The sequence below is a fragment of the Dunckerocampus dactyliophorus genome, chromosome 10, assembly GCF_027744805.1.
Source record: "Dunckerocampus dactyliophorus isolate RoL2022-P2 chromosome 10, RoL_Ddac_1.1, whole genome shotgun sequence".
Taxonomy (NCBI): Eukaryota; Metazoa; Chordata; class Actinopteri; order Syngnathiformes; family Syngnathidae; genus Dunckerocampus; species Dunckerocampus dactyliophorus.
The window spans coordinates 13727731-13739246 of record NC_072828.1 but is presented as its reverse complement, the minus strand read 5'-3'; the positions used below and the strand labels follow the sequence as shown (position 1 = coordinate 13739246).

The following is an 11516-nucleotide window of genomic DNA, read 5'->3' as shown; positions in this document are numbered from 1 at the left end:
GACCACTTTAGAAAACTAACTAAGCCAATTTCACCTCCCCCTTACGTGTTTGTTAATCTCCAGTTATGAGAAGGAAAGAAGACTCACACACCAGATTAGCTTTACAAAATCTATTGAAAAAGAAGTCAGACAGAATATTTTAGCAACTCAGAGTTCCAGACTATTTCTCTTCTCATGGACGCCTTCCGCCTCCTCTTCGAGGGAAGAGAAACAAGTCCTGATCGGTGATCTCTTCTGCCTTTTTATAATCGTTTCCTCAGGCCATTGGGGCCAGTCTCTCCAAAGATAACTTTCTCCCGGATTCTTCGACAAAGTTGTGTGACGCCAGCAGGTGATAGTCGTTGAGTTGTTGACACATGTAGCATAAACACATACTTTCCCCCAGTCTATCTCAAGGCTTACTGACTTGTTTGTGCCCTTATCTGGCTGCTGGTCCCGGCTGGCCTTCACTGTGTGAGCACTCACTTATTTCTGTTTAACCTTTGACACACAAACAGATGTTCATCTACTCAGCTAATGATTTAACAAAGCATTATTTCGATAACGTACTTGTAATTACTCATTCAGTTAATCATAAAACAGTTATATTTATACTGTGCTTATATTAAGGCAGTCGGTTAATAATTCAATCAATAGACTTCAATGCCTGCTTGTAATCATTATTTACACACTTAAAACAATATTATCCTACAGCTGTCAAAAAAGCAAAGGGTGTCTGTGTACTTTGTGGAATCGTTGTGGAGTTGTTTCACACGTTTTTTTGTTAAGTACATAATTTTGATGCCTTCAGTGAGAATCTACAATATAAATAGTCATGAAAATAAAGAAAACGCGGCATGTCCATACTTTTGGCCTGTACTGTATATGTCAGAGCAGTCCTTGCGCGAGTACTCAGCCCGTTAGTCTTATTACATTACAATATTTCCTGGAGGAATACATGGATAAATGGTTAAGTGTTAATATGCCAAAGTTGTACAATTTTGAGGGTTCATAAGTGAAAAGACTAGGGTATAGTTAGTATAATAATGAGTGTTAACGTGCGCATCTGCCAGCGGTCCTCTCTCTGTATTGGCGGCAAGTTTTGCTTTTTGTCAGTAATGTCTTTTCTTTTTCCTCATAACGCTCCATAATAATTACCTGCTCATCTTGTGTAAAATACAATGGCTGGAATCGCTTCGCTTTTGAGCGGAAGTAGAATAATACGTCGAACGCCATCTTTTATGTGAACGTGCACTAAGCACAAAGCTGAGAACGGGACTTGACAAAGTAAGGTGATAACCACCATTGCAGTACCATTTAACTTTGTTTGGGGAACTTAGGTTTGTTGAGCTGCATCTTGAGCACAAAGCCCGGGTTTCTTGAGCCACTTTCGTAGCTATCCCCTCTTTGATGATGACGACGGCAGGTGTTATTCCTGTTATTCCTGCCAGACATTGGTCATTGGACATTTGTATTGCAAACTTCCAATCTGTGGAACAAGGGCATAGAATGTACGAAATGAATGAGTACATGAAGACCGTGAGATAATGAAAAAACAAGGAATATGTACAAATCTATGATGATCTGAGCTTTATTTCAGAAGACATACTTGGTTGATCATACTCTTTTTCCAACAATAGTTTTAGTTCTAACTTACAAAAACAACGGCGACAACTACTTCATATGGTATGTACGTAACAAAAAGAAACATTTATATACAGATCTTATAAACACACATTTGCTTGAGATATGTGCAAAAATAAGAAACTCAATTTATGTGTTTTGTAAAACTGCAAAGTGTGTCACTCTTTTAAAGACGGCATCAATTGTATAAAAATGTGTGAGGTCACAATTTACTGACTAAAGGCACTTTTTTTTGGCTGAGCAAAATTAAAATTTGGTTGGCTCAAGTTTAACCACGAATGATTTGTGTTTAAGTCGCACAAAGTCACAAAATACTTTGATTTTAGCTTCCAGACTTGGCTTACTGTGTATCATTACAACAACAAAAAAAGAAGCAGATACAATGATTGTATTTGAGCAAACAAAAAATAGATTATATAAATTTGTAAGAAGAAACATGTAGAAAAAACAGGCAGTAAAAAAAAAACATGCATTTTAGTAACATTCAGAATCATTCTAGAAGTGTGTACAGTATTCTGACAAAAACATAAGACACTGATATTTTCTCACAAGTCTTTGCCAGGGAAAATCTCAGACTTTACAAGCAGAATGTGCTGTGCGTCTGTGTATAAACACACTAAAGCTGTGAAGATTCTTTTTTTTTTTTTCTTCATAAAGCCCATGAAGCTTTGCAACTAATACACTAAGTCCTCTACTAACGAACATTCGGAGATATGAACACAAGCGGACTGGTCTATAGTTTCATGTGTTTTGCCTTATAAGGCCATATTTATACTGGTACATGCTTGACCAGCAGAGGGCACTGTGACACTGCTAATGGGACCAACACATACAAGAAGACGAGGAAGAGAGAGAGGAAGGCTAAGAGTTTTACAATACAACCTGGACAGAGCGTGTGATTAAAGTTTATGAAGAGTTAAAAGGCCTGCTTAATTCTACACCACCCACAGAACACTACCTCTTTTAGAAGAGTCTAACGACGACGACCATTTGTCCTTTTTTTCCCCAATAACTCCTCCTCCTCCACCACAACGACGTATGCACGACCACTCCTCTTCTAAGGTAAATAACATTTATCATTACGTATTATTATATCATTTTTATTATTGTTTTTTTCATTAATTATCCTCGTTTAATATTACTACTGCATCCAAACTCATATTTACATACATACACATATACTGTATATGTATACATGTACATGTAGTACCTATATCATTACTTTTTCCCCTACTTAACAATTCGACTGAAGAACGGTTGTCTGGAACCATTTGTGTTCGTTAGTTGGGGACTTAGTGTATTGTTATTTTTGTAACAGAAAATAAAATATCAACATCCAAGCATCATCATGCAAGTAAATCAACCTTTTCTGTGTAAATTTTGATAATAGTGATGAGTAACAATCCATCAAAAATACACTGGTGAACATAAACATAACGTAACCAGCTGTAGCGTTGTATTTCAAGCTAATCTGTAACTTTTCTTTGTGTGCATGGAAGATGGTAACATTTTTAGAAGGAACAGTTCTTGAGTTTTAAAGTGGCCAACAGAGAGTGGTTTCAAAATATTGGCATTAAATATCATAGCACAGGAAGAAGCAAATAGTATCAAGGCATAAATGTCCATAAATGTGCATGATGTCATCATGGGGTCCTTAATGAAGCTCATTCTCAAGTGTGAAAGGTAACTTCAGTAAGCCATCAGAAGGCAGAGATGAGATTTTAGCTTGCGTCAATGCTTTCTTTTTGGTATCGACATTTGATTTCTCGCTCAGTGAAATTTTAAGAACTATACACAAGTTTTTGTAAGTGCAAAAAGAGAAGGCTAACATACAAGGGGAACAAAAACGATTCTGTGTCAAAGCACACGGAACCCCAAAGTCACTGTCTTGCCTTTTCCAGCTTATGCAAACACTTGCCTGCTTCCAAGCGCAGGCTGCTGGGACGTCTGCTGCACTTGCTGCTGCTGCGACTGCGCCTGCAGCTGTACCTGCTCTGGAATGTGTGTATGGTGGGCCGAGGGCAGTGTGTGGTGGGCATTCCCCAGAGGGGTAGGGCTAGTGGTGACGTCAGACCAGTCCGAGTTGGAGTGCGGCGAAGAGGATGACCAAGGGTCGGGAGATTCAGGAGAGGGGGTGAGATAGGGGTGCTCGCTGGGAGGGTGCGCAGAGTGGCCAGGGGTGGTGCCCTCGGAGCCGGCCGGGGTGAAGCTGTGCTGGGAAGGTGGAGTGGGGTACTTATCCACTGGGCTCTGCATGGGTGGATATGAAGGCAGTGGTCGAGGTTGGCCCTCAAGCCCCCCATGGGTGACGGTGTGGGGGTGCTGCATAGTGTGGGAAAGCCCGTGCGCCATGCTCATCTGCTCAGGCATCTGGTACATCATACCCTGGCTGCAGTGGAGGTGGCCTGGCCCCGGCTGGGAGTGTCCCGCATTGGGGTTCTGCGGCTGCGCCTGGGTAACCTGCAAGCGGCCCTGCTGAGACTGCTTCAGAATTGCCTGACCTCCCCCTGGCGCCATCATCTGGAAGGTGACAATGGGGGGCAGCTGCTCCCTGCTCATGGTGACATTCATCGGGGTCAGCATGGGGCCCTGGCCGTGGTGCTGGGCCATGCCGCGGTGGGATCCCCCTATTTGGTGAGGCACGAGGCCAAACATGTGGCCGCTGTAGCTGTGCTTGGTCATGCCTACCCAGGCCTGCTGCTGCTGGCCCAGCATGTGGCTGACAGGGGGCAGCATTGGTCGGGTGCTGGGGCTGCTCAGGAGGGGAGGCGAGTTGGCAGCGGTGGAGGCGGAGGCAGACACGTCGCCTGTGTACGAGTGTGGCGATTCCAGGGAGTCAACGGGCGACATGGTGACAGAGCTCTCTGGAATTGCCGCCTTCACACCGTTTACGCCGCCGCCACCACCACCGCCATTTCCTGCTACAGCACCCGCAGCTGCCCCCTCCCCACCGGCAGGCTTCTTTCTTCGCTTTGCCTTCATGTCTTTCGGCTCCTTGGCTCCCCCGCCAACACCTCCCATCTTTGCCCCGCCCCTGCGGCTCTTTTTTCCCTGCGGCCCAGGACGCACACCGATAAAGCCAGCTCCATTGGCTCCGCACATCACCGAGGAGTTTCCTCCCATGTGATTGGGCCCGTTGTGGGGGCTGTGAACCAAATTGTACTGGTCCAGTAGGCGAACGATGTCGTGATGCATTCTTTCTTGAGCTGTGTCTCTGGGCAGCCGATCCAGGTGATCGGTGATGTCACGATTGGAGTAGTGGTCAAGGAGTACCTGAGCTGCTTCGAAGCTGCCCTCTCTGGCTGCCAGAAACAGTGGGGTCTCCTCCTAAATAAAAAAAATCCATGACATTGTGTTTATTTCCATCAATATGTGTTATGAAACACCACATTTTATTTAACACAGACGAGATAAGATCATATCAAAAATATATATTCAGCCAATTGCATGGAATTGATTAACTGATTTTGCTTACAGCCTTTGAGATTTCCCCAACTATTGCTTTGTCATGCATGAGATAGTGAATAGTTTATGTGTGGACATGAAGACACCACAAAATTATTTTTGAACAGACCTTATTGTCTTGCATGTCACGGTTGGCTCCATTCTTCAAGAGCACAAGAGTGGCCTCTACGTTGTTAACTGCTGCGGCCCAGTGAAGAGCGGACTTGCCTGAAATAACAGCATGTTGAGAACACTTCAATGCCTGCCAAGCAAATAAGGGAAATCATACAAATCTCAGCTTGACTTGTGTATTACTGACCATGGTCATCTACAGCATTGATGTCAGCATGGCAATGGATCAACTCTTCTACCATGCCTTCCACAGCCAATCTGGCTGCCAGCACTAGCGGAGTGGTGCCATCATTCATTCGGGCATCCAGATCTGTTGCACGATTGCGAATTAGAATCTAGGATGAAGACAGAGAAATGATTGAGTAACAGACATTCAGTGTACAGTTGTATTTTGAGTAAGTCATCTCCTGCGTCTCACCTGAAAGACTCCCTGTGCATCTGCAGCCACAGCAGCATGCAAGGGGGTTCTTCCCATGTTGTCATGGGCGTTGGGATCAGCACCAGCATCCAGCAGCCTCTTGGCGGCATCGGCCCTTGCATAGCGTGCGGCCAGGTGGAGTGCCGTCTCTCCAGTACGATCAGTCTGAGCCATGAGTGAAGCGCCCTGAGCGATCAGGTCAGAGATGACACTCGGCCCTGGTTCATCTCCTCCACTCTCCTCCTCCTCATCTAAGTGCATCGAGCAGTCAGGACCTCCGCCATTGCGCAGAGAAGCCAGCATCAGAGGGGTGAAGCCATCTAGGAGAGGAGCAATGTTAGAAATTATGAAAAGGTATTGGTGACTATAGCTGGCTTTAAGACTTCAAACCTTTCTTACCAGGCCCCTTGACGTTGACATCCAGACAGTCTGTATCCATGTCTGCCTGTGGTGGGGTTAGAATGACATCAGCAGCCTTGCGGTGTTGCAGGGTCCACTCCCTTTGATCAACTCCTCCATCCGGAGAAATGGATAGCAAGGGCTTGCCTTCAGTCTACAAAAATGCAACATGAAAAAAGTGATTGTCCGCACCAATCCCAACTGACTTTGCCCTTCATGTTTTTTAAAACAGTTTCTTACCCTTGGAATCTTTGCTGGAGCCTCATCCTCCAACCACCTCTGACCCTGACATCCATCAATGGCTCCATCCTGAGTCTTGAAGTTTCTGGTGTGAGGGAAAACGCTCATTTAAGCCTATAGATTTGTTTCTCCCATAGTTTATATATACAGTACATAAGAAAAGTCAGATTTCAGCAGCACAGTATATCTTCTCAAAGAACAACACAAAAGAAATGAAACTATAGCAGTACAGACTTACTAGTCACTGAAAATGAGTCAATACACAGCCATTATTGTCCACTGCCTAGGTTCCCAAAGTGGGGTACGTGAATAAAAATGAAAAACAATTAGCGCCTAACACTCACAATTACGAGCGCACCGTCATAGCAGAAAGAAGGAAGGAGACACAGCATGAAGTTCATCATTGCTCTGTGTGAGTTATATGAATAAGTAAGTAAGTTTGATGATGATGTTGTGTATTAAGACTGTTTAATCTTTAAGGTTGAACTTTTATCGGTGTTCCAATCCAATTCCAAACCTGTCAATGTATGTGCTTGTCAGGATGACAGAGTGGAGATTCCCCTGAAAATGAGGTTTTATCGCTGCTTGTATGTATTTTTTTTTTTTTTTTTTACTTTGGATACTGCTTTGTCATGTTTGTTCAACTTTCCCTTTCAATTTGGTATCAAATTCATATACAGATTTAAATCATAGCGATTGCATGCGGACAAAAGTGAAGCTGAAGCTCAAAAGAGGGAAGGACTCCAACATTTGGCTAAAATAAAAGATGTGTAGGACGAATACTTAGATACTTTGTTCATCACCAAGAGAAATTCTCATCTTATTTATGTATCAGTGATCATGTAAAACTTTTATCAAAATTTGACCATGCACAATACAAATTTTTGAACCAGAATTACTTTCTATAAAATTAATTAACCAATTAATCATGATTAATATTTCAATTTAATGAAATGCCAAAAAACATTTTTTTTTAAGTGCAGCAGTAGGGGGTACATGTCTGAAGAGAAACGCAACTGTAAAGGGTTTGGGAACCAGTGTTCTACTGTAAATAGCTGGCAACACCAAATGAGTAGCAATATAAATGTGTCTCGCCTACAGTCAAGCATGGTGGTGGTGGTCTGGGGCTGCATGAGTGTTAGCACTGGGGAACTGCGGTCCATTGAGGGACCCATAAATTCCAGCATGTACTGTGACATTCTGAAGCAAACTGGGCCACTTGTTAGTTTTCCAGTGCACCCCCAAGATGACATGTGCCTTGCTGAGGAAGGTGAAGGTGATGGAGTGGCCAGGTATGTGACTGTGATTCCGATTCAGCAGCAGTGGGGAATGCTCGAGCGGAAAGAAAGGTGGAGAACCGCAGGGTGTCTAACATCCACCAGCTCCACCAGTGATGTCAACATGGAATAGGATTCCAGTAACAACCTGTGCAGCTCTGGTGAATTCCATGCCCAAAAGGATTAAGGTAGTGCTAGATAACAATGGTGCTCACAATAAATATTCACACTTTGGACACAATTTGGACATGTTCACTCGGAGTTGTACCCACCTATACCTGTACGTATATTGCCAGCTATTTCAACAATGGCGTTGACTCGTTTTCATTGGATAGTTAATCTATACTGCTATACAAGCGGCTTGCTGCCTACTCTAAAGTATATCCAAGTTTACTTTCCCATCGTACTGACCCTTGAGAGGATGTAACAAAATGGTTGGTGAAATGCAGGGGCCATAACCACAACAACACAAACAATTACAATACATCGTGCATCCACTCACGTCATGTCAAAGTCATCTTGCCCAACAGGTTCTCTCCTCTTGTCATTTTTATTGGCCATGAAGCCATCGGGTAGCCACAGCAGACCATGTTTATGCTTCCTCTTGGCAGCGAGCATCCCCAACACCAGAATAAGCAGAATGATAACAACTGCAACTCCAACCACGTACATGGGAAACAATTTGACTGGTGTACCCGTCAGGTCACCTGTGGATTAACAACAGTCTAAGTGAAATGATCTGTCATGTTTTACCCCCACAAAAAACAAAATAGTAGTTCCAATGAGAACTGGATGACAGCCCTACTGTACATACTGTTCACAGACACGAGAGGGTAAGGCAGGTCAGCCTTGATGTGTGCCGCTGCAATGAAGGAAGCAGCTTCATTGGTGTTGGAGAAACAGTTTTCGGATTTTTGCGAACATTCTCGGTTGTCAATTTGCAGGTGCACCACAGAACTAATTAAAAAAAAAAAAAGGTGAATGAATGAGTTCCAAATAACAATAAATGCAAGATACGAAAATTAAGACCATCCTTACCCAATAACCTCTCTCTCCATCTCACGCTTGCTTCTGCTCTTCTGCAGGCGCCGCCCGTGCTCATCTTCCAGCCCGTAGAATGGGTACACCATTGGCTCCTTATTTTCATCAAGCTTCACCTTCAGGTTGGTGTGGAGCAGGGCTCCCAGGGACCGCAAGAAACCACCCAAGTCCTCAATCAGCTCCTTAGGCTGCAGTCGAACCACAATAACAAGGGTGCCGTCTATCACTTTGGCTGGGGTATCACTGGCACAGTCCAGGCCGTCCCAGCCACAGGCCTCTGTGTTGCAGCTCCTGTCGCAGACGAGGTTACCGTAGTGGTCCGCACAGTACTTGTCATACCTGAGAAGTGACAGTAAAATGGTGGTTGGTTGGGTGCTACAGTTGGTGGCATCAATTGAGTATTACATACTTGCAGGTGCTCTGCGTGTTGTCCTGACACTCAAAGCTGTCAAAGAGGCAGCCGGGGTTGTCGCATTCCTTGTCACAACGTCCATTTTTAAAGTAATCCCAGCAAGGAACGTTGGCGGTGCAGTTCACCCAAGGCTGGTTCCAGTTCAAGGAGCAGTCTCCTCCATCCCACTGACATTCATGGTTGTTACACTGAGTGTCACACACTTTATCCCCTGACTGATGCTCACACTGAAGATACGGGCAGGAAGGTGTGCGAGGTACGGCCACTTTGTTCTCACAGTATCGTCCGGAGAAGTGTGTGCGGCAGCGGCAGCTGTACAGGTATGGGTTGGAAGGGTCGCTAATGCAGGTCCCACCGTTTTGGCAGGGAGTTGGGCATGTCTGCTTGTCCTCGCAGTGTGGCCCGCTAAAGCCTGGCTGGCACTGGCAGTAGAGCTGGCCGACTGGTGACTCCACGCAGCTGCCACCATTCTGACAGTAGAGCTTCGCACAGCTGTAGCCTTCCAGTTCACCACAGTTGAAGCCAGCAAAGCCCTAAAAATAGAAAATCCAACTTTTTACACATTTGCAAAATAACGCCTTGTAGGAAAAAAGGTAAAAGATTTGCTAAAAATCAATAGCTTGTCTACTACACCTACTGTTCCTCTACCGTTATTGTTACTATTTTACTTCAATTTAAATAAAAAACAAAACAAAACTATACCTCTGCTGTGGTGTGACCCTCTGAAGCAAGCATGAGAATTAAAAGGTGGAAGAGGTTAGCCAAGAGAAAAACAAGCATTGAGTGAGTCAGACCAAGGCAAGTCACTGTTACATACAGTAACTGCAATATTTAATATTTTTCCCTAGGAATGGGGCATTGATCATTCATTCATTCATTTTCTATGCCACTTGTCCTCACTAGGGTAGCGGGGGTATGCTGGAGCCTATCCCAGCTGACTTTGGGCAAGAGGTGGGTTATACCCTAAACTGGTTGCCAGCCAATCGTAGGGCACATATAGACAACCATTCACACTCACATTCATGCCTATGGACAATTTAGAGTCGCCAATTAATCTAACGTGCATGTTTTTCAAATGTGGGAGGGAACCGGAGTACCTAGAGAAAACCACGCACGCACAGAGAGAACATGCAAACTCCACACAGAGATGCCCAACAGAGATTCGAACCCTCATCTTCCAGTTCTCCTGACTGTGTGTCCAACATGCTAACCACTAGATTTGATGTAGTCTGTATGTTTACAATAACAGTCGATTAACTGATTGCTAACTGTGGCCACAGGCGACACCCATCACTAGTTATTGTTGTCACTCGACTTTGGTGGCTTTTGGGAAAAAGTGCCATTATAAAACTTACAGGAGGACAGGAGCAGGTGTAGCCATGGACAGAGCTCATGTTCATGGAGCAGATGCCAGTGTTATGGCACGGTTTGGACAGACACAAATCCACCATGGATTCACAATGACGACCTGAGGAAAGACAGAAAGGGACTCATTGCATTAGAGGAAAATTAATGCAACAGCCTGAAGATGCTAAAAAATGAATATACCCGTGTATCCAAGGCGGCAGCGGCACTGATAATCATTGATAAGTTGTACACAGTCGAGGCTTCCAGGGGCATGGCAGGGTGCAGACAGGCACTCGTTCACATCACCCTCACAGTGTTCCCCCTCAAATCCTGGAGGGCAGGAGCATGCATAGCGTCCTATGCCATCGACACACTGCCCCCCATTCAGACAGCGGGGCTCCCATGAGCCAGGCTTGGGTGCACAGTCATCCACGTTCACTTCACACTGCAGCCCTGTACAACAAGCAGATAATGTCATTCATTATGGAAAGTTAGTTTGAAACCAAAAACAAGTGTTTGTTTCTCAATGTGTGTGCTAACCCTGTGTTCCAGGTGGGCAGGCACAGGTGAAGCGGTTGATGAGGTTGATGCACGTTCCCCCATGGAGACAGGGCTTTGAGTGGCATTCGTCAACATCATACTCACAGTTCACCCCCTGGTAGCCTGGCTTACACTAGAGACACAAAATCAGTTACTCACTTAAATCCATGATGAAAGCACAACTACAAAAGACAAAAATAGCTACTTACAATACATTCATATGTGCTCTGATAGTCCTTGCATGTCGCTCCATTACGGCAAGGATTGGACTGGCATTCGTCAACCATATCTTCACAGAAGCTGCCCGTGTATCCTGGCTGGCACTGACACTGGTGGGAGTTCCCCACGTTCACACACCGCCCTGCATTTTTACAAACATTCTCCACTTCCAGACCTACAGGATTCCAGGAAAAGATTTTCAATTATTAAAATAATGTGTACAATTTAAACCACATATGTGGTGTAAAATAGCATATTCACTCACCATTCCTGGCAGCAAAGTCCTGGCAAGACATATTGGGCACGTCACAGTAACGCCCTGTCCATCCCATTTGACAATGACAGGTCCAAGAGGTTGCTGTCTGAGAGCAGGAGCCACCGTTGTGACAGCGCACCCGGCTGCACAAGTTCACAAAATTCTGCA

At 44.7% G+C, this 11516-nt stretch overlaps 1 protein-coding gene across 1 annotated transcript in view; it reads right to left on the bottom strand.

The window, feature by feature from the left end:
- Positions 1–1556: 1556 nt before the first annotated feature.
- notch2 (notch receptor 2) overlaps positions 1557–11516 on the bottom strand; it is a 51826-nt gene continuing 41866 nt past the window's right edge. Inside the window, exons 21-35 of the mRNA XM_054789370.1 lie at positions 11358–11511; positions 11083–11267; positions 10874–11006; positions 10535–10786; positions 10342–10454; positions 8984–9519; positions 8572–8913; positions 8348–8490; positions 8036–8240; positions 6257–6341; positions 6017–6170; positions 5618–5937; positions 5387–5534; positions 5198–5295; positions 1557–4950 (exon numbers count right to left, since the gene is read on the bottom strand). Coding sequence (XP_054645345.1) covers positions 3526–4950; positions 5198–5295; positions 5387–5534; positions 5618–5937; positions 6017–6170; positions 6257–6341; positions 8036–8240; positions 8348–8490; positions 8572–8913; positions 8984–9519; positions 10342–10454; positions 10535–10786; positions 10874–11006; positions 11083–11267; positions 11358–11511 — 4293 coding nt within the window. The 3' untranslated portion in view covers positions 1557–3525. The remainder of the gene's footprint in view (positions 4951–5197; positions 5296–5386; positions 5535–5617; positions 5938–6016; positions 6171–6256; positions 6342–8035; positions 8241–8347; positions 8491–8571; positions 8914–8983; positions 9520–10341; positions 10455–10534; positions 10787–10873; positions 11007–11082; positions 11268–11357; positions 11512–11516) is intronic.